Source organism: Elgaria multicarinata, chromosome 6 (assembly GCF_023053635.1).
Source record: "Elgaria multicarinata webbii isolate HBS135686 ecotype San Diego chromosome 6, rElgMul1.1.pri, whole genome shotgun sequence".
NCBI lineage: Eukaryota > Metazoa > Chordata > Lepidosauria > Squamata > Anguidae > Elgaria > Elgaria multicarinata.
This window is the reverse complement of record NC_086176.1, coordinates 6,915,297-6,941,063: the sequence shown is the minus strand read 5'-3', so window position 1 is coordinate 6,941,063 and position 25,767 is coordinate 6,915,297. Positions and strand designations below refer to the sequence as shown.

At 43.3% G+C, this 25,767-nt stretch overlaps 1 protein-coding gene across 2 annotated transcripts; it reads left to right on the top strand.

Moving 5' to 3' along the window:
• The first annotated feature begins 100 nt into the window (after window positions 1-100).
• GDAP2 (ganglioside induced differentiation associated protein 2) lies at window positions 101-25,075 on the top strand. 2 transcript variants are annotated; one of them, XM_063128920.1, is made up of 14 exons: window positions 101-246; window positions 4,406-4,643; window positions 5,376-5,515; window positions 6,605-6,758; window positions 8,681-8,769; window positions 11,232-11,308; window positions 13,494-13,653; window positions 14,660-14,810; window positions 15,466-15,542; window positions 16,165-16,241; window positions 19,284-19,423; window positions 20,076-20,130; window positions 21,241-21,384; window positions 24,442-25,075. In XM_063128920.1, exons 2-14 carry the CDS (start codon window positions 4,468-4,470, stop codon window positions 24,484-24,486), a joined length of 1,485 nt encoding a protein of 494 aa, XP_062984990.1. In that variant the 5' UTR covers window positions 101-246; window positions 4,406-4,467; the 3' UTR covers window positions 24,487-25,075. The 2 variants fall into 2 exon arrangements, with proteins under 2 accessions (XP_062984990.1, XP_062984989.1); XM_063128919.1 differs by having other exon boundaries at window positions 4,402-4,643.
• Window positions 25,076-25,767: the final 692 nt, after the last annotated feature.

Genomic DNA, 25,767 nt, shown 5'->3' with positions numbered 1-25,767 from the left:
GGAAGAGGCGGGGCGAGGGGAGCGGAAGGAGGCTGCGGAGGAGCCCCCTGGAGGCGGAGCTCCCGGGTTCGCGCCGGAAGCTGCCTCGCGACTCCGCGGGACGGAAGCGGGAGCCCCCGGGCCCAGCCACGGGGAAAGGGCGGTGGCGTCGTGGTGGCGATTGCGCAGGAGCATGTCCCGCCCCGCCCCCAGCAACAGGTAGCAGCCCAGGAGCCCGCGCTCCGCCTGACGTGTGTTTCGGAAGAGGTAAGTCCATCCGCGGTGTGCGGCGGGGGCTGTTCGTCATGGCCGTTCCCCCCCCAACTCCCCCCCCCGGACATAAAACACCCCTTCGGTTGTGTGGCAGCGCTGGGCGCGTGGCTCCCTCCGGCCTCCTCTCAGACTGGCTCCAGCCAGCCCCGATGCAACGCTCAATTGCACACGGAGGCCCTGGAGCTCCATGGACGCCCGTGCAGGTAGGCTGCGCTTCTGTGCATGGTCAGACGTTCCCCCCGACGGTGGAAGGAAGGGCCTCTTCTGCCGGAGGAGACCCGGCGGCTGAAAGCTTAAGGCAGCCCCGAAGACTAGCCGCTCCCGGCGGGCCTGCCCAGCTGAAAAGGGCTCGAAGATGCTGCGGTGGTGATTTTAATGTTGTATTGGCCTTATATGCACTTTTAACTAATTGTATATCCAGAGCGAGAGGCGGGTAATAAACATCATCATCATCATTATTATTATTTCAACTCCCAGCATCCCCCAACCAGGCATGCTTTCTGAGGGATGCTGGGAGTTGTAGGGTTTGTTTATTTGTCTGAACAGGCGTGGGATTGCGCCCTTGCTTTGTATGGGGGACGGGGGTGGGGGGAGGTTCCTTTGAGTCTCTGAACCTACATAGAAGTGCAGCCTACCTGCATAGAAGTCCACGGAGCTCCAGGGCGTCCGTGTGCAATTGAGCGTTGGGTCGGGGCTGGGCTGGGCTGGGCTGGGCTGGGGCCAGTCTGCGAGAGGGCCACGAGAGGCCACGCGTCGAGCGCTGCCACACAAACCGAAGGGATGTTTTGTGGGGGTGGGCTGGAAATGACCGGCCACGTGGCTCGCATGGCAGGGCTCTTGCGAGCCCCTTCCCCCAACTGGTGGGGCGGAGGTGGGGCACAGAACGGCAAAGACATGGAAGGTTTTAAAGCCCTTCCAAAAGCCCCGAAACGACTCAGACATGACATCAGGGTTAGGAAGAGCATGAAAGCCGGTTTTGGCGGCTGCCTTTTCTTCGGGAGGGGAAGTAGTTGTTGTTGCCGTTTCCTTTCCGGCCCTGGGGAGAAGCCGTCGGGCAGTATTTAACAATAATTGTTCAATATTTTAAAATATTGTTAAATATTGTTGTAGTTTTAGTTTTTGTAAACCGCCCAGAGAGCTTCGGCTATTGGGCGGTATAAAAATGCAATCACTGAAACAACTGCAAGTGAAATGTCTGCAACCGAGCTCCCGGAAAGACTCTGCTCCTCGCGCACCTCTACGTCCTTTTCTTCTGCGTATCTCTGTGGCCACTGGGCCTGCTGGCCTTGGAGGCTGCGGCGGGGAGCGGCGCCTCGCCGGAAGAGCCGAGAGGGGCTCGCGGGTTGGTGGCCCGTGGCTCTGGGGCTGGCCGGCAGGGGGCCCCAGCCCAGGGGATGGCTCTGAGGAGCGCTGCCGGGGCCGAGAGGGGGGAGCGGCAATGGAGGCCCTGGGGGCACGGCGGGGCAGGCCCGGGCGGGGGGCGGGGCTTGTGGCCGTGCGCGCGCACCCCCATGTCCGGGTTGGCTTTTGCGCCTCTCCGCCTCGCCCCGCGTTGCCCTGGCAGCTGCTCCCCCCCCCGCCCTCTCGCTCCTGCCCTCCCTTCCCGCGCGGGCCTTGCGCGAGCCCCGCTTTGCCTCAGTTTCCCGCTATTCGTTCGCATGTGGGTTGAGGGAAGAACACCAGGAGAGCCCTGAGGCTGGATCAGACCAAGGGTCTGGCAGAGAGCCAGGATGGTCAAGGCCACTGCTGACTTGGGCCTTTTACCTTACATACCTGTGCTCTGAAGACGCACCATGGCACTTTTTAATTTAATTTTTTTTAGTTAAATGGTCAACCCACCACCTTATAGTGCTGGTGGCATTATTATGCCACTGCTACGGAGCCACATAGCGGATAAAGCCATTTTCAACATCTCCTGCTGCAGAAATTTTATTCATGGAATGTCCTGAAGGAATAATAGTAATTTGTACTGGTCATAACCATGAGTCAGTTTGGTGGCAAGAGAAGACTAAGAACATGAGAAGTGCCCTGATGCTGGATCAGACCAAGGGTCCATCTAGTCCAGCACTCTGTTCACGCAGTGGACAACCAGCCATTGGCCAGGGACCCACAAAGCAGGACGTGGTACAAGAGCACACTTCCACCCATGTTCCCCAGCAACTGGTGCGCCCAGGCTTACAGCCTCGGATACTGGAGACAGCACAGGGGTGGGTGGGAGTAAACTTCCAAGAGGAAGGGGAGCTTCTCAACGGAAAGGGCAAGCAGAGACCAGCTGCCTCTGGTTCCCCGGTTTCAAGACAGCTGAGCTTCTGACCCCTTCTCTGTTTTGTGCCGCCTGTTATTGTAGTAAAAGCTATTGTTTTATACTTTGAATAGTTTTAGTTTTTGTGAACCACCCAGGGAGCTTCGGCTATTGGGCGGTATAGAAATGCAATAAATACCGTATTTCTTCAATTCTAAGACACGCTTCCCCCCCCCCCCCCCCATATAAACATCTCTAAAAACAGGGTGCGTCTTAGAATCACGGGGTTGTTTTTTTCTGTTGGTGGTACTGAGATTAGTGTGCATTTTACAATCGGTGGTGTCTTACAATCGAAGAAATTCGGTAATAATAATAATTGTTGCCAGAGTCCCACTTCATCAGATGCATGAGGTTCTGTTATCCTTAGTTGGTGCGAGCGAGCTGGAAAATAGTGTTATTAGATTGTAAGCCTATGCGGCAGGGTCTTGCTATTTACTGTGTTATCTGTACAGCACCATGTACATTGATGGTGCTATATAAATAAATAAATAAATAATAATAATAGTCATGGTGTATTATTTTTAGCTTTCCATAGAAATGTCCTATTCATATTGTCTCTTGCATTTCATGGTCTCTGACATTGCTATTTATTATTTCTTGCATATACACTCGCTGTAACTTTCATATATAAAAATATGCACATACATACATACAGATGAGGAATCTTTTGATCCAACTTAAAGTCCTGCTTTTTAACAGCATATTACTGCACAGCAAAGTCTTTTAAAAAAGGACCTGTTATCTGTCAAAGGGCAGATGAAGTGAATATGTAGCGAAGCATTCCATCGTGCTAGTTCTTGCCTGCAGCATTGTCCAGGTTTATCACTTCTGCTGTTTTAAGAGCTAGGTCTAAGAACCTTCTCAGACTTTTAAGAATGAAATGAAATTAACCAAATGGCTTCATTTGTTTTGCGGGGGCGTGGGGGGGAGCCATACATCCTTGAATACTTTAGGATGCTTCTATAAGAAAATGCTTTCAGATTTACTCTTGTGAAGAAATGTTATGCCAGAATTGGGGAGGGAAATACTTTTTCAGCTCAAATACAATAGAATTGATCATCCGTCATAGTAAACAAAGACAGCACCATAGTTACCATTGCATGCACAAGTTGGAATGGGCTGAAGCAAGCCTTGGGCTCATATGTGCTCCCCATAACTGTATGGCGAAGAGAAGGAGGAGTTCTAAAAATTTTGCTTTTAGTGTGACATTCAGACCTGGAGTTGTGGTTAATGTTGTTGTTGCATTCAACAACCCAGCTTTAAAAACCATGATTTGAAGTTGGCTTGCTTGAAAATATTAATAATTACTCTTGACCACAGTTTGTTTCTCTAGTCGGCATCACACACTGCAGTTGACCAAAAGGAAAATTTTCCACACGGGAGAGGGAAATGTATTAACCTGAAGCTTGTTCGGGGCTTGTGCATGTTGCAAAAATCCGTTCCCCGCCCCCCTCCCAATCTGGTGCCGTTTAGATGTTTTGGACAAACTCACAGTATTCCAGACCATTGGCCATGCTGGGTGGGGCTGATGGCAAATGAAGTCCAAAACTTCTGAAGGGCACCATGTTGTGGAAGGGTGTGTTAAACCATGGTTGAGTACGGGTAGGCAACTGGTGGCCATCCAAAAGTTTTGACCTACAGCTTCCACTAGGCCTAGCTAGCATAGCCAGTGGTGAGTGGTGATGAGAGTTGTGACCCTTCAGATATTTTTGCCTACAAGTTCTCCATGATGTACAAATGCAGCTAGTGATTTACAAATGTATGTTTTCACAGGAATATACTGGTTCTGTTTTCAGTAAAGAGAAAACAGCCTTTTGACTCAATGTGTCTTTTTCCTATTGTACTAGCAAGACCTCATTAAGAAGTGGAGTGCTTATAAAGTGAACTGAAAGAGGCGTTGATCTGACCGTTCCATGGATCCTTTGGGAGCTCCTTCCCATTTTGTGGATATTGATACTTTGCCAGGATGGGCTGATCTTTTTGAGGCAGACCGATTGAACACCTCTCCAATTCCATTTGAAAAAAAGCAAGTTGACATTCGATCGCCCTTCCTGTATAGGAAAGACATCAATGCAAAAGTAATATTGTGGTAAGTTTGCCCTTCATCATTTTTAAATATTGTATTCAGCAACACAAAACTGAGGTCAACATCAGCCTTACCCTACCTAGGTCCATCCAGATATTTTGGATTACAGCTTCCATCTTCCCGGACCTTTGGCCATGCTGACTGGGGCTGATGGAAGTTGTAGTACACAATGTCTGGAAGAACTCAGGTTAGTGAAGGCAAAGCACTGGACATTGGGTAGGGGATATGATATCTCAAAGCTGATTTAAAAGAATTTGGCAAGAGGCCTTCGCAGGAAAAAATGAACTTATCAAGACAGGATAGTGAGAAGAATGATAAAAAAAATTACAACTTTGTTGAACTCTGGTAACCTTTAATTACATATATAAACAAGCACTCGAAATGTGACTAGCCTACTTTAACCCATACTTTGTTTTGTAAGAGCACTTCTACTTAAGGGCAATCACAATCAGTTTACAACATTTATCTGGAAAATGAAGTCCATATCTGCACCTGGAAATCTCATTTGTTCTTAGTTTTGCATTCTGTTCATGCAGAATTGTATTGTGTGGTCAGTGACTGTAACTATCCATTATTGTCCTGTTAATCCATACATGTCAAAACAGCTCTTTGGAGGGGAACCTATGCAGCAATATCCACACAGCAGTTGTAAAGAGGTTCCTTTTCTGTTTCAGTTTTTTGGAGGTACTTGTTTTCTTCTGTGCTGCTCAATTAATGGTAGTGATATTTCCTCAGGAAGGGTGATGTAGCATTGCTGAACAGCACAGCCATAGTGAATACCAGCAATGAGTCTCTTACGGATAAGAATCCAGTGTCTGAAAGCATTTACATTCATGCAGGACCTGACCTGAGGGCTGAACTACAGAAACTCAAAGGTAAGTGTAATATAAATTTGGTTGCTTTCCAAACATTGAACTGAACTAAAAAGGGATAGCCATACAAAATCTACAGTAGAAGTCAATCATATAAATAAGCAATGTCCTTAAAATAATTATTAGTGATGCATATAAAACTCAGTCACCAAAATGGATTGACAGTGAAACATATTCACAGCAGAAGTTCTTCCAAAAATGACATACAATAGCTTACTAAAACAAGTCAGTTTCAAACTATTTTAACTTATATTTAAGACTAGTTTCAGCTGCGATGAGTCAAAAATGGGAGCAAAAGCTTCCAAAATCCCTTCTTAAGGCTGTACCAGAAGATGGGGCAGGGTTTGAGCCAAAGGTTCTCAGTGGCTGATTCTCACAGTGCTAAACTGGAGATTGGAGTTTAGACTGGAGCAGGCAGGCACCATCGGAGCCTGCTTCAGTTGGACACCCCCCCCCCCCCACAGGGCCAACTGACATCTTCACCCTGTGGGGAAGAAGATGCGAGGGAGACTGGAGCAGGCAGGCACCATCGGGGCCTGCTTCAGTTGGAAACCCCCCCCCCCCAGGGCTAACATCTTCACCTTGTGGGGAAGAAGGAGCTGTTGGTTTGCCCCTCCATTGGGAGATGAGAGGACGGAGCAGGGCCTTCCCACCAGCCTAAGCAGTCTCCTTAATTTCTTTTTATTTTCTCCCTCTTCCCTCCATACACTTTTCCTTGTGTGTCACGTCTTTTTTTTAGAATGTAAGCCTGAGGGTAGGGACTGTCTTCTTTATTGATACATTGTAAGCCGCTCCGAGAGCCTTTTGGCTGAAGGGCGGGATAAAAATACTCTAAATAAATTAAAAAATAAAATAAATAAACAATGGTTTAGTGTTACATCTAAGCTTATTGTTTTTCCTGAACAGCTGTGCTCCTCTCCACTCAACTACACTGTTCTGCAAGCTGCTTTTTAAACTCTCAGGTTAACGAGTACTGTGGATGTAACATAGGAACCTCCAAGCATATCCAGGAGTATAAAGGGGGATCTAAGCCTCAAAGGCTCATTATTTCATTTGCTATGACAATGCTTTTATCATCCTGGATTTTTTTAGGCTGTCGGACAGGGGAAGCAAAGCTGACAAAGGGTTTTAATCTTGCCGCCCGTTTCATCATTCATACTGTGGGACCCAAATACAAAAGTCGATACCGAACAGCAGCAGAGAGTTCCTTATATAGCTGTTATCGCAACATCCTTCAGCTTGCAAAGTAAGCATGTGTCTGCTTGTAACAGGCAAGTCCTCTCTCTGTGTGTGTGGTCACTCACTCACACACAATGTAAAACTTCAAGATGCATAACCAGTGTCAATTGTATCTGGTAAGGCAATTCAGAGAAGATAAGCTGACTAAAAGGCAAATAATTTGCCCAAGACCTAATGTAAGAACATAAGAAGTGCCATGCTGAACCAGACCAAGGGTTCATCTAGTCCAGCACACTGTTCAGACGGTAGCCAACCAGCTGTCGACTAGGAACGCACAAGCAGGACATGGGTGCAACAGCATCCTCCCATCCCTGTTCCTAAGCAACTAATGTATATACAGGCTTACTGCTGCTGATACTGGAGGTTGCACTTCGCCATCAGGACTAGTAGTCATTGATAGCCTTCTCCTCCAGGAATTTATCCAGCCCCCTTTTAAAGCCATCCAAATTGGTGGCCGATACTAGATCTTGTGATAGTGAATTCCAGAGTTCAACTTCACACTGTGTGAAGAAGAGAAGGTTGAGGAGAGACATGATAGCACTCTTCAAATACTTAAAAAGTTGTCACACAGAGGAGGGCCAGGATCTCTTCTCTATCATCCCAGAGTGCAGGACACGGAATAACGGGCTCAAGTTACAGGAAGTCAGATTCTGGCTGGACATCAGGAAAAACTTCCTGAGTGTTAGAGCAGTACGACAATGGAACCAGTTATCTAGGGAGGTTGTGGGCTCTCCCACACTAGAGGCATTCAAGAGGCAGACAGACAACCATCTGTCAAGTATGCTGTAGGGTGGATTCCTGCATTGAACAGGGGGTTGGACTCTATGACCTTTTAAGCCCCTTCCAACTCTACTATTCTATGATTCTATGAAGAAGTCCTTCCTTTTACCTGTCCTAAATCTCCCACCAATCAGCTTCATGGGATGACCCTGGGTTCTAGTATTATGGGAGAGGGAGAAAAATGTCTCCCTATCCACATTCTCCAAATCATGCATAATTTTGTCCACCTCTATCAGGTGTTCCCTTTTTACAAGCTGAGCAATTCCAGCTATTGTAACTTTCTCTCATAGGGGAGATGATCCAGTCCTTTGATCATTTTAGTTGCCCTTTTCTGCACTTTGCAGTTTTTCCAGTTCTACAATACCTTTTTTTTGGTGTGGTGACAAAAACAGTATGAAGTATTCTAGGTGTGGTCGCACCATAGATTTGTATAAAGGCAGTATGATACTGGCAGTTTTATTCTCAATACCTTTTCTAACAATGCCTACCATGGAGTTTGCCTTCTTTACAGCGGCTGCACAGTGGGTGGACATTTTCATCAATTTGTCCTCCACAACCCCAAGATGTTTGGTCACCACCAGCTCAGATCCCGCTAGGTTATACTTGAAGTTGGGTTTTTTTTGCATACTTATAAATTAAACAACATAGTTTGTTGTAATAACTTTTTCTGTTGGACACAACGTTGTTTGTGGAAATATTTTTGTCTGTTAGTCGCAATGACCTGAATATAACTGTTTATGAAGGACAATGATATTACTTTGACCTGATTTGGAGCTTTAGACTTGTTTAAAATTTAAAACGGTTGATAAACTATACTCAGTTATCTTACATTCTTGATAAGCAAATCATTACACTCAGTTGTATGCCCCTTGACATTCTTTCCCCCCTGTTATTATCAACTGCAGCCTTTTGTTTATATTCAGAGACAGACAGCCCACCACCTCCCTAGGCAGTTGGTTCTAAGGTGATGCCACAGGACCCTACAGAAAACAGACTAACGTACTACCTTTGATCTTAATCATTTGTGTTGTGCTACTATAATAAATGCATCCTTTTTAGATTGGAAAACTGGCATGAACCTACTTTGACTTCAGTAGCGTTGGTGTGTTCATAACTTGTTTACATCTTTCTTTACACTTCTGGATTTAGGGAGCAAGCAATGTCCTCTGTGGGGTTCTGTGTGATAAACACTGTGAAACGAGGTTACCCTTTAGTAGATGCCACCCACATAGCTCTGCGTAAGTACCCTGGAAAAGTTGTTGTTGTTATAGCCTAATTTTTATGTATATATGGAAGTGTTTGTCTGTGTGTCCTTGATGGATTTGAGAACCACACACATCCAATTGTTATGAAACTTTCAGGAATTGTTCTACCTTCTATCTGGGATGGTTTTGGCCACTATGTTGGAGACGACATAGTGAAAATGTCGTCTTCAATCTTGAAACAAAATGCTGGCCCAACTAATATATTTTTTTTAAAGGTGCTTCAATGCAACTGTTGTTTGTACATCCTCTAAGACCATGAATCCTAAACACCTGAAAATTCCCATGTAGACTAAGTGGATGTTGTATAGAAAGCACTAAATGGAATGACTCAATCAAGAAAGCAAAGGAGAGTGAGGGAAGAGGATTGAACGTTCCGGTGGCAGTGGACAGAATGGAATAATGGGCAGAGTTAGGGTCAGTTAGGAAAATCATTTAGTGAGTAGGGACTGAGGCAGTTAGAAGAGAGAGAATTGGTTGAGTTAGAGGTGGAAGCTGATGGGGATAGCAGTTAGTGAGATATGACTTGGTCGCTGGCCTATGGTTGGTTCCAGATTAGGCTTTTTCAGGAGTGGCCTAATTACCTCCACCTTTAAAGAGGCCCCCTCTCTCAAGGAGAAATTTACAACCTCCTGGACTCAGTCAATCATCCACTCTATTAGATGTAATACATCATGAAGGGCAAGTGTCAAACGCACAGGTGGTCACCTTGTCTGCATCTTAAGTCCTCAGCAATTGAAATTCATCCAATAAAACAACCAGGTGCTGCCTTGGACACCTCTACTAATGGAACTGCATTACCTGTGGTGTCCAAGTTGTAGCAGGTTTGAAAAACCTTATCTTCAAAATGTCACACAAACTTGTCACAGCATGGTACCATGGATTCCACCCAGATTGCAGCAGGCCGCGAACCACTTGGAAAAGCTTTGCTAGATGACACTGAGAAGGTGCAGCACTATTGGGAAAGAATTCTTTTTGCCACAATCACTGCCACAGGGCAGCCTCGACAATGAGCTCTAACCTGTGTTCAGTTGGACTCGGTATGAGTCTTCCTCCACTTGCATTCCAGCCTCCTTCTCTCTTGCTTCATTGCCCTCAGTTCAGGTATATACCAAGGAGCTCCCCAGGCTATGCTCAGAAAGAGAGACCACTTGGGCATGAGCTTGTCAACTGAAGAGTCATCTCTGTATTCCACATGGTCACCAGAGCTTTGACAGGAGTATCAGCAGGGGAAAAAACCCAGAGCCCTCTAGCATTAATTGCAATCTATTAGCCTCTGTAGGCCGACCATTTTAATAAGTTGCCCACTCATGCAGAAGCCATGACAATGGGATAGATGCTAAGATCACCATCTTCCTACCCCAGTTGAGAAAACCAAATCAAGTGTACATGTGTTGTGCTGATGACATGTTGAGATAGCCCCATAGTTCCCATGGCAGCCATAAAGTCCTTAGCTGCCTTGGATCCAGCAGCCTCAGCTTGGAAGTTGAAATTCCCCAGAACCATCATTCTAAAGGTACTCAGCGCCAAATCTGACCACCTCTGTCAGCTCAGGCAAGGAGACTGAGGGGCAGTGGGGTGGGCAATACACCAGTAGAGTCCCTAATTTGTCTAAGGTACCGACACAAGGTACAATCACTCAAGATTGGCACTCAAATAGCAAAACAGGCTGTGGAAAGACAGTAACTAAGAGTGAGAAGAAGAAATCCTTAACCAAAAATTGTATGATTGCCAGGTAAACCCAATCACCAACACTGTACAGCAAGGATGGAGGAGAGTTATCAGCACTGAGTCATTAAGAAAACACTGAACATGCTAAGGGCATCATGCTGAAAAGTTAGACCGGGAGTGCATAGGCAGGCTAGAGGTTCTATACTGAAATGCATTGACAAAAACTCCTCATGCATTGTCTCTACAGTTTACATTGAGTACTGACTTCATCCTATGGCTAAAAAAAAAAACCCTTTGCCTCCAGAGCAGGCTTCCAGATGGGGAAAATAATGAAATGGAGGGCAGTCCTGTACTTTCCTCCTAAATGGTAACCTTGAATGTCCCTTCTGTTTTTGCTGGCTATGTTTGTTGATTCCCACCCACGGCAGAGATATCTGGAAAAGATCTTATTAAATTGTCAAGGATCCGTGGGGGTCTGACACTCTACGGACCCTATTATCTGCGGGGGTGGGGTGGGGGGAATGCTTGAAAATGTTGCATTATTTGCCCATTATGTAATGACGTATCAAAGCTACAACCAGAGGCATGGTGGAATAGTCAGCAGGGAGATTTAGTACTGTCTACTATACTAGCAGGCTGAATTGCACAATGTAAGAGTACTAGTTTGTCTGGAGGATGTCATGATGTTTTGTATGGTTTGTGTTGTTTTATGTCAATAAAGTTACATTGATTGATTGGTTGATTCCTATCCTTCATCTCACCCACAGGAACAATCAGGCGATTTTTAGAGGTTCACGGGGAAACTCTTGAAAAAGTGGTATTTGCAGTGTCTGAGCTTGAAGAGGTATGTTGATTATCCTATGTAGATTATTCTATATATGCTTGAAAACAATTGGACTGCTAATTCGTTGTTGTTTAAAAAATTGGATGATATATTAGCTATTGTACTGAAATTTGCAATATGTTATATTTTTGTTCTTAAAATTCTCCTTACACCTATTTTGTTTTTCTGTTTTGATCGTGATTAAGGACAGGACCATTATAGTGATTATGTTCCTGTATATAGGCATTTGGTCTGCAATTGTGAGCCCTTCTCTGTTGATCTTAACTTCTTCAGAAGGTGCACAATAAACTTAATTTCAAGACTTTCTCGTTCTTGTTTCGTAAGTCGAATATACTTTCAAATAGCTACTCAGTAGGCATTTGTTTCTAACCAACAAATGGTTATGCTATTGGATTGTAAATTTCTTCTAATTGTAAGATGTTCAGAGGCCAGCTTCGTTTGATCTTATGAAAAGGGAAGCAGTAAATCTGCATTGCGGTGGCTGAATAATTCTAAAGGCTGTCAAAATAAGCAAATCGAATTAATATTGGTTTAGGTATTGCTTGCTTGGTATCTTACAAAATGAGGTATAACGCAGAGCAAAGAGGGAGGAGGGAAGAAACTACCTACCCCCACACCACTTCTCCTGGGATCCACGTGGTCTCTTCAGTGACCCTTCCTTTCCTAAATGCAGACCAGTTCTTCCTTGAAATGAGCAGGGGAATGTGTGGACAGAGGAATTTCCATGTGTGGTCCAGAGCTCCTGCAAGTGAGCTCATCAGCAACTGACACCCTAAACGTCTCACAGACTTCTTCAGTAAGATGCAGTAACTAGAGAATAGAGGAGCTCTCTAGAGGAATCATCTGGCAAAACTGTCCCTGGGCGATGCCACTTCAAATGGGAAGGGGAAGAGTGTGACTGCTTCCCCATCAAAAAATACTAGTAATTAAAAGAAACGTTGAACGGAATTACTAGTTTTCTATGTGCAGGGATTTTTTTTAAAAAAAAAAAACCACCAAAAAACAAACCGAAGAATCATTATAACATGCAAATGTCATCCGCAGTCTGTGCTGAAAGTTTCTGTTGATGTTGGGTTCCTGGTCAACAGCTGGTGTTGGTCACTGTGTGAACAGAATACTGGACTAGATGGACCCTTGATCTGATCCAGCATGGCGCTTCTTATGAAGTAGTTGCAGGCCAGGAAAAGTTTTACCAAGTAATAAAGTGTTTGTATAAAAATTGCCCATGGGACAGGGTTTGCCACTACCCTTCCACTGCAGCACACAGTTGAGGGCAATCCTCTGCTCCCTCCGCCCCCACAGCCCCAAAGCTGGAGCTGGAAAGGAGGACTGGGGTTTTGCCTTGGCCCTGTGCTTTGAGGCATTCCAAGCGCATGTCCCTCTCCATCGCAAAGGTGGAGGCGCTGTGGTGCTCACGTCCTGCTTGTGGGCCACTGTGAGATGAGAATGCTGGACAAGGTGATCCGCTCTGACATTCTTGTGAGGTGGCAGTGGGGGCTTGCCCACCCAACATGCCCCAGAAGCAGAGAGTCAAACCAACCATCTGCTCCCCACTCTCCAGCTGGAGGAGGGAAGTGGGGCTTGCCATCTTGGCCGTGCGCTTTCAAGGCACTTGGAGCGCCTTGAAGCACAGCACCGAAACACATCCTATGCTTCCTCCCCACTTTGGGGCTGGGGAGAGGGAGGTGGGGGAGGTTATCACCATGGTTATGCTGAGCACCTGCAAAGCACAACCACTGAAGGCTGGGAGGAAGCCGGGGGCTTACTGTGTTTGCAGCAGAAGGTTAGCTATGGTGAGTACCATTTGGCTCCTGCCTTGCGTAATATGCTAATTTCTGATGGCATGGGAACGTGGCATGGGTTTCTTACTGCTTTAGGCTTTAAACTTGGATCAAAATTTATTATTTATTGATCTTTCTGTGTTTGTCAAAAGCTGAAAAAGAGGTGCTGAGGGCAGCTAAAAAAAATTGCAACTGAGCTCCACATATAGGAAACCTGGTTAGCCAATATTTGCAATCTATGGTGTTGGCATGAACAACATGCTATACAAAAGAATGTCTGGGGCAACACCATGTATTGCCTTTTTGTCAGTATTTACTTGTCTTCTTGGCCCATCATGTTTCTAACCTGCCCTGAAAAGAGGTGATGCAAGACAAAACATTCCCAAACTCTCTCCCCTTTACAGGCTACTTATCAGAAGATGCTGCCGCTGTACTTCCCACGATCACTAGAAGAAGAGAATCGGTCCCTGCCTTTCCTTCCAGCTGACATTGGCAATGCAGAAGGGGAGCCAGTAGTGCCAGAACGTCAGATCAGAATTAGTGAAAAGCCAGGGGTCTCAGAGGGTGAGTCTGTCATTCAAGTCAAGAGTCTACAGAGGAGTTAGGATGGAGATCATTTATAAATGAAATACATTTGTCTTCAGGGCATTAGCAGGGATCTCCAAACTTTTGGGGGCCATGGGCACATTTGGCAGTTGAAAAACTGTTCTGTACATCAACACAAAATGTCTGCTATAGGAGGAATGGCTAGTCAAAAAGCACAAGTGACCTGTCCAAAGGTCACCCGTGCCCACTTCCTGGATAATTGCCCCCTGCCATTTCAAGTTGATGTTAAATAAGGTGGGCAAAAAATTGAACCTCTTATTGCACTGCAGTTCTTTCTTGCTGCTGTGCACAAATCCCATAGTTTTCCCATACTGGATTTATATTGTGGCTCTATTATGAGATAATTGCCATGGAACAGAGCAATAACCCTCCAAAGCCACCATCTTGAAAATGGGTATTGATGTAGGAGTCACTGTAAAATGGTCAACTCCAACTCCCAACTTAGGCAGCAAATTCTGAAGGGTGCCATAGTCAATGGTATCAAAAGCCCCTGAGAGGTCCAAGAGTACTAATAGGGTCCTCAGTGAAGGACCAAATTCAAAGTGTTGATATGAACTTCTAAAGCTGCAAACGACATTGAGTCCATTTACTTGAAGGATGGTCTCCTCCGTCTCTCTGCCCAGACCTAAGATCCTCTGGTGAGGCCCTTCTCCATGTGTCCTCATGAGGTGGTCAGTAGCGGGGGGTGGGGAGCGGGAACGGGACGATCTTTTCAGCGGTGGTGCCCTTATTTTGGCAAACCCTCCCCAGAAGCTTGCCTTATGTAAAAACATAACTTCACTTATCCTGCTTGTTTCACAGAAAGAGACACTGCTAAACTCTGATGCACTGCATAACTTAACCTCTTATTGCACTGTGGGTCTTTCCAGCTGCTATGCACAAATCCCATAGTTTTCCTGTATTGGATTTGTATTGTGGCTTTATGATGAGTAGTTTCTTTGTCATTCTCACTTACCTTTTGCAGATAATTCTGATGAGGAAGGACTAGAAGCAGACCTCTCGTTTATTGGTTCCCATGCTTTTGCCCGAATGGAGGGAGATGTTGATAAACAGAGGCGTCTCATCCTTCAAGGACAACTCTCGGAGGCAGCACTGCAGAAACAACATCAGAGGAAGTAAGAGGCTATTTCAGACTGAGCACCCCCTACTTTCGATACACTGTTTTTCAGTCTTCACTGCTACATGCTTGAGAGCATTTGCCCAATGTATATTATTATTATTATTATTATTATTATTATTATTTCTTACCCGCCTCTCCCTTTGGATCGAGGCGGGGAACAACATTAGAACAGGAATCAATACATCTTAAAAAAATTCTTGATTTAACATTGATCTGGATAGGCCTGCCGGAAAAGGCTAGTCTTTAAAGCTGTCTTAAAATCACACAGAGAGTTAATTTTACAAATCTCCTCCGGCAGGCCATTCTACAATCAATGATATTGATCATTGGTGTTGTGTTGTAGCGGAATTTTAAAGACAAAGAGGGGCACATTTCTTTAGCCTGTTTAGGTCTTTAGGCAAACATTCTGTGCGTTGCATGAGGCAATGGCAGGCCTACGCTATGTTAGTTCTACTCAACATAATCACCTTCTAAGAACGATTGTTTTCCTTTAGCTTTATGTGAATGTTGAGGCATAATGTTACATGAGAAAGAGAGCCGGTTATTTGGGTGTATTTAATAATATGCCTCTGCTGCTACTGGGTTTGGTTGCTAACCTTGATACTGGATCATTTAGACAGTTCTGAAACTATTATGTGAATGCCTTCTAGTTACAACCGCTGGCTTTGTCGGGCAAGAGCTGAAGACCTGTCTGATATCGCTTCCCTTAAAGCTTTATACCAAACAGGTAAGTTCAAGACCCCAAATCCTAATTGCTCCATAAGTCTTCCTTGTTGAGGAATATATTGTAATGAAGTCTGCAAATGAAATGTGTCATCCATGTTATAATGCTACACTGTATAGGGAAATCGAGCCTGTGAATGCATCCTTATAGTTTAGTTTCCCCTGAGAGTTGCTAGACTGAAACAACTTAAAATTTAATAATTTAAACTTTGTATACGTTGGAAGGGCAGGATGTAAATTTACTTATTCAAAGAAAATTGCCAAAGTATCTCAAGAGCTTCAACGCTGTGTGTAAGAAATATGGTTGAAGAAATGGTTCTTAGTTGTAGCTAAGGGATGGCCGTTACCCTGAAAAGGGCTAAACAGCGTACTGTTAGTGTACATGAGAGAGAACTTGCTGTCTCTTTGACTCCTGTGCAATCCCAGACCAATCTTGCTCTGAAGCAGTGTAGTGAAAGCTAGTGTTTCATTGAATAGTATTGCGTCCTAGTTGTAATGGCTGAAACCATGTCTTAATGAACTATGAGTTTTTTGGCTAAATTTGCTGCACATAGAGATGTGCAGCAATTTTTTTTGATTTTTTTTTAATCGAAAATGAGTTTCTAATGCTCATTCTTTTTATATAGGTGTTGATAACTGTGGTCGTACAGTAATGACAGTGGTTGGGAGGAATATTCCTGTAACACTCATAGACATGGAGAAGGTGAGATCTTGGCATGTAACCTAAAAATTATAGTAGTGCTTCTTTAGTATTGTAACAGTGTCTCTTTAAATCCAGATTTGTTAAAGGTAGTAGCAACTCTCACCCATCCTTGTGAAGCTGGTTTTATCCATAGATGTCAGGAGGTTGATAACCTTCAGCTGTTGGTAAATTTAGTGACCCTAAACCACTGAAACATGAACCTGCTGCCATAGTGTAATTACATGTTGGAAAGACCTTTGACAAAGTCTATTGGCAGTTTATCACAACTACTCTTACTGCATTTGGCCTCCCAAATGAATGTTCAAAATCAGTTAAAATCCTGTCTCAGGTGATAACCAACAGGATTATGTTCCCCATTTAATTTAGAGAGGAGTACTAAACAGGTGTGTCCCCTTTCCCCCTTGATATTTGACCTTTGTCTGGAACCCCTTGCATGTGCTATGTGGCAGAACAATGGCATTCATGGACTGACTGATGGAGGCACTGAATATAAAACAATATTATATTTATATACAGCCATCAATGCACATGTCACTGTACAGAATAAAACATCAAATCCCTGCCACAAAGGCTTACATTCCAGATATATTACTGTTTGTTGACAAACCTGAGGCGTCCATTCTAGAGCTTTTTACACTCATCACTACCTTTGGACTCCTTTCTGGATACACCATTAACTGGCCAAAATCTGAATTGATGCCTCTGGGCATAAATGTAACATGTAATAGATGGCATTTTTGTTGGTGCCCTGAGACTATAACAGACTTTAGTATTCAAATCCCCAGGGATATTTCTCAAATAGTCAAACTACATTTGAACTTGTTAACATCACAGATAACCTTAGATTACGATTCTCTCTATAAGTACATGGGGTAAAGTCAATATGCTTAGATTGAATGTTCTGTCTCATATGCTTTTATATTGTATATTATATTATGGTTTTATACTGTTGTTTTATACTTTGAATGGTTTTAATTTTGTATAAGAAAAATAGCTGAAATTTACTGATGTTCATGTGCTTTCGAATTATATTCCTATTTTCTGGGATGTATCAGATAGTCAACAAAAGCATATTTTGAGAGCACTCGTGGTAGCAAAAAGTCTTAAACTTCAAAGCTGGAAGTCCAACTCCACACTATCTACTTTTTCATGGATAGAGGACCTTACTGCCCTTTTTATATTTAAACATGCAGCTTACTACAGAAATCAGTCTCTAGACACATATTTGGATATTTGGTCATCATATACCCTTATATTTGCTTGTGTATCAGGGAGAGCTTATATATGTTTTCAAATATGTTCCAAACCCCTCCCCCCATCCCCTCTTCCTGTTTTATTTGTATTGCATAAAAAAAATCTAACAAAAGTATTAATATATTTTTAAAAATCCAGTTTAGTTTGTTTCACATATATTTGCATCATGCTTTTCCCAGATTGTGGAATGGCCTGCCGGAGGAGATTTGTTAACTTGACAGTCTTTTAGAGTTTAAAAAAGCTATAAAGACTGATCTATTCCGGCAGGCCTATCCAGTGAAATTTTAGAATGTTTTTAAGATGTTTTAATTATGTGTGGTATGTTTTTAATCACTTTTTAACATGTATTTTTTATGCTGTTTGTTTTATACTTTGAATGGTTTTAGTTTTTGTGAACCGCCCAGGGAGCTTCAGCTATTGGGCGGTATAAAAATGCAAATAATAATAATATAATCCTAAAAGGGTTTTGAGAGCAGGTAATAGTTAAATCATCAGTTTAGAATACATCAACACCTTAAAACAGCAGAACAGCAACACCATTAAAACCTCTTAAAACCCATCCCAGCTGTTCATTTAGTACTGAAAAGATACCTCAGAAGGCAGAGGACCTACAGAACAAGCACAGAAGATGATTTCAATGTCCAGGCAGGTTTGTCTATGAGTCAAGTGGTTCTTTGAGATCCACTGGTCTTGAGACATATAGGGCTTTAAAGGTGAGAAGAAGACTTTGAACAACAACTAAAGTGGACTGGAAACCAGTGAAGTTGCTTCAAGACGAGCAAGATATGATCTGAATACCTCGCACTAGTCAGGAATTTAATTGTTGTACTTTGCACCAACTGAAGCTTCTGAAGAGCTTAAAAAAAAGTCCTGCATATAGAACATCATAGTAATCCAAACAGGATGTTAACAGGCTGTGTGTGACACAGTTTCATCCTTCAGTGGCCATGGAAAGAAGTCTTGCTTGAAGTAAACAAGCCAAACTTCTCAGTAGTATTGAACAAGAGAAATGTTACTCAGATACCAAGAGATTCATGTGCCACATATATAGTATCCTAGATGTCGCAAACATTCATCATGCCTGGCTACAATTACTTATCAAGGGCATGTGGAATATACAGATGCTCTTGGGCTCAGACGTTGTACATGCTAGTCATTAGGCAACGTTCTGGCTGCAAGTAGATCAGATACTTATAGATGATGTTACTCCTGGAAGAAAGGGTCTGATATTTTATCAGTCATGACAAAGTTACTTCCTGTGTCCACTGCCTGTTTGGAAATGGTGGTATTTGGGTGCAAAATAAAATGCAACAGAACAAGATACACCTGTTTCAAACCCATTTGAAAGGTACCTGCTGCTGCGATGCTGCTTAACAGCTTCCTTATGCTCTTTATACAAGTGAAACTGATGATGACTTATTCTGTTAGCCTTTTACCTTCATATTGTTAAACATGATTGTTTGTACGTAACCCTTATTTCTGTTTGTACATTTGTATTTACGTGCTCTTTACAGAACGTGTTTTTCATTGGGGTATGGCTGCATCTCCCATTTTCAGGCATAACTTTGTAGATAATCCAATTTGGATATTCCATGTAACAAATTATAGGATATGCACTCCCAGAAACCCCTGCCAGCATGGAAATGGTCAGAAATGCTGGGAGTTATAGTCCAAAACATCTGCAGGGCACCAGGCTGGGAAAGGCTGTCCCAGAGTAATACAAGGATGGATGCTGCAATTTGCTGCTAAAACAATAAATACGACATTTGTGACTTTTCTCTATCTCAGGCTCTCTTGTACTTTATCCACGTGATGGACCACATTGTAGTGAAGGAATATGTCATTGTATATTTCCATACACTCACTAATGTCTACAATCACTTAGACTCGGATTTCCTGAAGAAACTTTCTGACATTGTCGATGTCAAGTAAGTATCCCTCAGCATGTTTTCAAGTGTTCTCTCCTTGTTTCCCTTCTGGACCAAAAAGCACTACAAATATATTTTTTTACTTTAGGAAAAAAACAACAGTGGAGGGAGACATGATGTTTAATGAGTATCTAACCAGGACGTTTTGTAACTCACTATGAAAGTCCATGTAGACTTCTTTCGCTACTGGAACTCTAGTTTCAGAAGATGTCATTTTATTCATGTGATACTTTCACATAGCACCTTTGGTTGCTCGAATAAGCCACCTGGGTTCATAAAGAGGATGTGCTGGATGACATTAACACTCTTGAGACTTAACTTTTCACTGTCTGTGTTGAGCAACTTGTGGCCTTCCAGATTTTTTGGCTTAAAACTCATTGGCTCTAGCCAGCATAGCCAATGGTAAAGGATGATGGGAGTTGTAGGCTAAAATATCTGGAGGGCTGCAAGTTGCCCACCTCTGGTGTAAAGCTTTATCAAAGAGAAATAATTCAGGACAATGTGATACCTGCTTTAATAAATGAGGTCTTGGAACATGTGTCCTTGTTGATCTGGAGCACAATTCTCTGTCTAAGATTGCTAAAAACGTGTGTAATTCTGCAAATGTTTGTCTAAAACCCAAGAAGCTTACTGCTCTTTGTCATTAACCCAGGTACAAAAGAAATCTGAAGGCCTTGTACTTCGTCCATCCAACATTTCGCTCAAAGGTGAAGTGTGCCATTTCAAAGTGGAAAATGTGTATTTTCGATGCAGTAATGAATGTGAGGGATTCCAAAATATTGGGCAGTATTTCTTAGGTTATGAGTTTGTTCAAATCCTGGTGCATGTTTATTTAATAGCATGCGTTGACTAATTCCATTCCAAAATAAGAAACAATGCCCAGACATTTGGGTTAGTTACCTAGTTGACTCTCTGAAACAGCTCCTTGGTAAGTAGCTTCTCATCTAAGCCTTTTGGATATCCTGTCTTAGGACGCTTTCACCTGGCTAACCTGACTGCCATTGTTTGGAGGCTGGGTGTAAAGGTTGTTGAACAAAATACTCATTCAAATCTCTCTTCAAAGCCCATCTTTCCTGGGAGGCCTTTGGCTTAACTGCTTAAATCCTCATTCCCAACTATAACCTAAGTAAAAATAGCTACATTTCCTGACATTCATCTCTTGCCAATTTTCTGTTTTTCTACTGCCCATTCTTCCAATGGTTTATTTTAGATTGCCATTCCGTTGCAGAAAAAGACTTGTCTAGTTTTGCCTAGAAAAGTCTTAAGACACAATGTCGATGGTGCTGTATAAATAATAAAGTTTGCTGCATGAATCATAACCTAAGTACTAACCTGAGTTGGGATGACAGAACCAGCACAGTGTTGACCCAGAATGTGCTATGGCCAAGGGAAAAATACATACATACATACACACACAGTATCAATTAAATGAAGTGTGCCTCGTATGAGACCACACTAGAGGCATTCAAGAGGCAGCTGGACAACCATCTGTCAGGGATGCTTTAGGGTGGATTCCTGCATTGAGCAGGGGGTCGGACTCGATGGCCTTGTAGGCCCCTTCCAACTCTGCTATTCTATGATTCTATATAAATATTGCATAATTCATGGAATAATGAGACTACAAAACAGTAATAGCTTTAGCCATAGAGGTAGTAGCCTGAGAGAAAGCTATATAATATTGCTAAACTTGCAATCTACATTTACCTTTGTCAGCTTTAAATGCTGAATAAATTACTGAATTGTTGGACTGTCATCTAGACAAATGTTTGCAAACAAAAGTTCTGTAATAGTATTACTTTTCCATTCTTGTCCATTAGGTTTCAACATGGTTTTTCACAACCTTTACTGTTTCCGGTCTGAAGGACAAAGTCCACCACGTGGAAAGCCTCCAGCAGCTCTTCACAGCCATTCCTCCTGAACAAATTGACTTCCCCCCGTTTGTTCTTGAATATGATACCAGGGTAGGTGGCTTGCAGAGCTGAATGTGTGTTTCCGTTTCTAGTCTGTATATAAGCCACTTTATATAAAGCAGACTGAATTAAAACTTCCCTCTGCTTGGAAAGATGCCTGAGGGGGTTGCTTCAGAAACAGCCAAGACGTTGAAGCTACTTTAGACAAGTTGCTTTCAAAGGAGTTAGATATAGAAATGCTTTATCTTTTTAAGAAAAGAAAAAAGAGAGAGAAAGAGACCTTGCCCATATAGTTTCAGTAAAACTACACTACCTAAAGTGCACATTGTCATGGTTCAATATAATGCAGTTTTCCAAGGAGTCATGCTTAAGCAGCTGATGTGTAGCATTTGGAACAGAGAGGGGGATATATATTATAATGCCAATATTATTATCTGGAGAAAAAAAAAGTCTGTAGTTCTTCAGTCATCTTGAGTTAACTCCTCATGCTCAATGTTCTGGAACTAGGAACTGCCTACCCACAGGACTTCGATATTACCATTCTCTGTTCATTGGTCCCCATCCAGCCCACCATTGCATTGCCCCTGCATCTGACACTGGTTCAGGATCTGCACAACCTCAGCTGTTTCAGATGTAACATAGAAATAGAGCTGGGTGTCATCAGCATAACATGTTCCAAATCTCATGACCACTCCCAACAGCTTCGTACAGATGTTGAAGAGCTCTGGGGACAAGATAGTACTTTGTTACAAATGTCAGAGGGCAAAAAATAATCACTTAGTGTTACTCACTGTGATTGTTCCTCCAATTAAGAGCAGAATCACTTTTAAGCAGTGCCTCCTACATCCAATGCATGGGAGACAGTTCAATAGGATATCATAGTCAATGGTATCAAAAGCTTCTGAGAGATCAAGCAAGATAATAGGGTTGCAGTCTCCCTCTCCTGACAAAGGTCATCCATCAGGGCAACCAAGGCCAATTCAGTTCTAAAACCAGATCTGAACACAGATTAAAATGGATCTTAAAAAATCAGTTTTCTCCAAGAGTGCATGGAACTGGGCCACCAGCACTCTCTCAAGTCCTACCCCAAGAAGGAATATTAGCATCCAGGCAATAGTTTCCCAATATTTCTGGGTCCTGGGATTCTTCAAGTGGCTGGGATTCTTCAAGAGCAGCTACATAATTGCTTCTTTAAGGGTAATTGGCACTTCCCCACCTGCAACACTTTCACCAGACTCTAGACCCACAGCAACTGAAAATAGTATAGATGGTGCACTGGTCACCCCGCTTGAGTCTGTGAAGTCAGCACGAAGGAGAGCGATTCCATCCTTAAAATGGTCAGCAAACTAAACTCAGTGGACTGCTGAGGGTTTCAGTACCCTAGTCACTGGGACAGATGTTAACAACTCCCAAACCACACTAAATAACTTCACTGGGCAGCTGCTTGAAGATGCAGTAAAAGCAGCAAAGTAAGGATATTTTCACTGCCATGCAATAGGCATGGTTATATTCCCTGCTGCATGTTCAGATTTTATGGAAGGACCAGAAATAGGGACAGACTACAGACATCTGTCTGCCCCTCCCTCCCTCCCCCCCCCCCCCGCACCCACCCTCCTGCCAGTGCCATATTTCCCTTGGCCCAGGATCACTGCTATAGGTTAACACGAAACACATCTTTACATTCAGTCCAATCACACAACCCCCCCCCAAAATCCATCCGCATACAATCACTTCTTTTTCCTTGTGCCACTAAATTCAGTACATCAACTCAACTCATGTAACTGCTCACACTTACTAACGCACTCAATTTGTTCCTTCAATACCAACAACCTGCCAATAATCATCCAAGACCAGTGTTAATAAAACACTGGCCAAGCCAGTGTGATCTGGTGGCTAAAGTGTTGGACTGGGAGTTGGGAGATCCTGGTTCTAGTCCCCACTTGGCCATGGAAACTCACTGGGTGACTTTGGGCCAGTCACAGACTCTCAGCCCAACCTACCTCACAGGGTTGTTGTTGTGAGGATAACATGGAGAGGAGGAAGAGGAGGAGGAGGAAAAAAGGTGGGATTTAAATGCAATACTAAATAAAATAAGTCAACAAGATACTGAAAAGGGATTTTTTCAAAGGAAGAGTGGGTCACAGAACTAGAACCCCTCAGAGCACAGCCTCACTCCTACCTCATGCCTTCTGATATAAAGCATATCTCTTCCAAAGGCCTTGTTTTGTCATCAGTTCTATAAAAGATGCACACCTAGAAAAAATCTTCCTAACTAAGTTCTAGGACACCCTTTGCTTTGCAGCACAGTTATTGGGCGCCTCATGATTTTCTGCACTCCCACCATATACTTTGTGCTCTATGCGTATGTTTATAAATATAGTTAGCTATTTGCTATGAAAAGCACGTGTGTATTCAGAGCCTCTCTTACTTAATTGTATTGGTGTAATTAAAGGCAGGCAAGCAGAAGTCCCTGACCAGCATTCCCTTCAGCAGGTGGAGTTCTTACAAAAAGGAGGGAGGTGCTGTGTCTCAAGCAAGGGAAGGTCAATAGCTGGCGTCTGTCTGCGAGCCAACTGCCCTGGGTGTCTTCCCAGTGTCCTCTGGCTGCATTCCCTCTCTCCAGCCAGGGCCATGTTCTGTAACACCCAGTGGCAAAAGGCCCCAGTCAGCAGCAGCAGCCCTTTTTCTCACAGGTGTGTCTAGCCAGCACAGGTGCGCTGTGAGACGGCCCTTTTTCCTACTGGTTTTCCTAGGGGTAGCAAGGAAAACTCTGATAGCAGCTGTAGGCTTCCTGTAGTGGAATGAGACTGTCTCAAGCCTGAGTGCAGAAGACGTAGTAGTAGTTGTTGTGGTAGCCAAGGTGATTTTTGCAAGATGCCAGCTGAAGGAACAGCACCAGCAGGCCTTTTCCAGAGTGATTTAGCTGTCCAGGTTTTCCAATGAACATTGGGGCAAGGGCCCAGCAGCCCAAGGGACGGGTATCCTTTCCCACCTTTGGAGGCTGAAGTCGTTGGGGAGAAGCTCTGCATGCAGCAAGATTTAGGAAGTGACTTTGTAGTCTTATTGTACACATGTTCACTGCATCAATTATTCTTTTTCTCTTTGCAGGAAAACGGAACATACTATTCTTATCCCTCTTCTCCTGACCTCTGACTCTGCAGCTCGGCGTTTTCCGGTTTTCAAACACCTTATGACATGCTGCTTGCCAATACCCTGCGTACCGAGCTAACCCAATTTATTTATAGAAATCAGAGAAAGGGTTTTCCTCCCCACCTCTGTTATTTTTTTACAATGAGATAATTGCAAAGACACAATCGGAAAACTAAATCACAGTGAGCTGTTTCAGATCGATCTATCCAGTGAAAAGGTTGATTCATGGACATGGGAGTAGATTTTTTCTCTGAATAGCCTGATTCTCTCTCTACCCCCATTAATACCATGTTCCCAAGAGATCCGTGGCCCAGGGTTTTTTTTAATTTGTTTTGAAAAAAGACACAGTCTCCGTTTAACAGTGTTCTATGGTCTTTGCTTATTGAATCCTCTGCTGGTGCAGATACATTCACAGAGTTCCTGTAGAAATATCTGCAGGCTGGGCAAAGCACTGTCACAAGTCCTGAAGCTACCACGGAGTTCAGCATCATAAATGCTCGATGGCTGGGAATCTGGTCACCTGTCTCTTTCGCTGGTTGATGTAAAGGTGCTGCTCCTGCTTTCTCACAAAATAAAACTGAAGGACATATCAGTGGTGTCTCCTGTACTTTTGCACTAATCTTTGAAAGAACAAGATATGTGGATACTGTCGATTGCCAGCTGGACTACATGCCAATGCTCCAATTATTAAAATCTGTATCATTGTATGGAGGAAATCAATAATGCAACTTCATTTTGAAAAGAGTAGATCTGCATCCTAAAATGAGCTTGTAACTTCTCTTGCAGAGCATTAGAGCTTTCACAGTTGCTTAATCTGTTTTTCCTAAGTGGTGAATCCAGTAGTGCTCTTAAGATTGTCCTGGGAGGGTGATTTGCATGGCTGAAAAATGCAGTGTGTGGGTGCGGTGGGGTGGGGTGGGGTGTAAATGTTCACACAAGAGAACATTTCATACAGCCTTGGTAGAAAGGATAGTAGTGAGGTGCCCATGGTTGAATTTCACATTTAAATAGTCGCACTTGTAGCTCCTGGTCTCTCTTCCCTTCAATTTGAAAAGAATAGGATAATCAAATAAGATACTCAAAAACATGATCTGATGTGTAGTGATACTGTAATGGATGAAACTGCAGTAGGAGCTGTTACTGCATAGTCCTGTTTAGATAGAAGGGAACCAAGTAAAATAATTGTTATTCAAATTTGTACACAACTATATTATACTCAGTTAAATGTATTCAATGTGATGATAATTCAAATTAGAAAACAATTTCCTGCCACATCAGTGTAGA

What these genes read in the sequence shown, in the direction of transcription:
- GDAP2 (XM_063128920.1), top strand. Translation starts at nt 4,468, where the DNA reads ATGGATCCTTTGGGAGCTCCTTCCCATTTTGTGGATATTGATACTTTG. An exon ending in TGCCACCCACATAGCTCTGC is followed by an intron (nt 8,770 to 11,231) that starts GTAAGTACCCTG and finishes TCTCACCCACAG; the next exon opens with GAACAATCAGGCGATTTTTA. An exon ending in CAGTGTCTGAGCTTGAAGAG is followed by an intron (nt 11,309 to 13,493) that starts GTATGTTGATTA and finishes TCCCCTTTACAG; the next exon opens with GCTACTTATCAGAAGATGCT.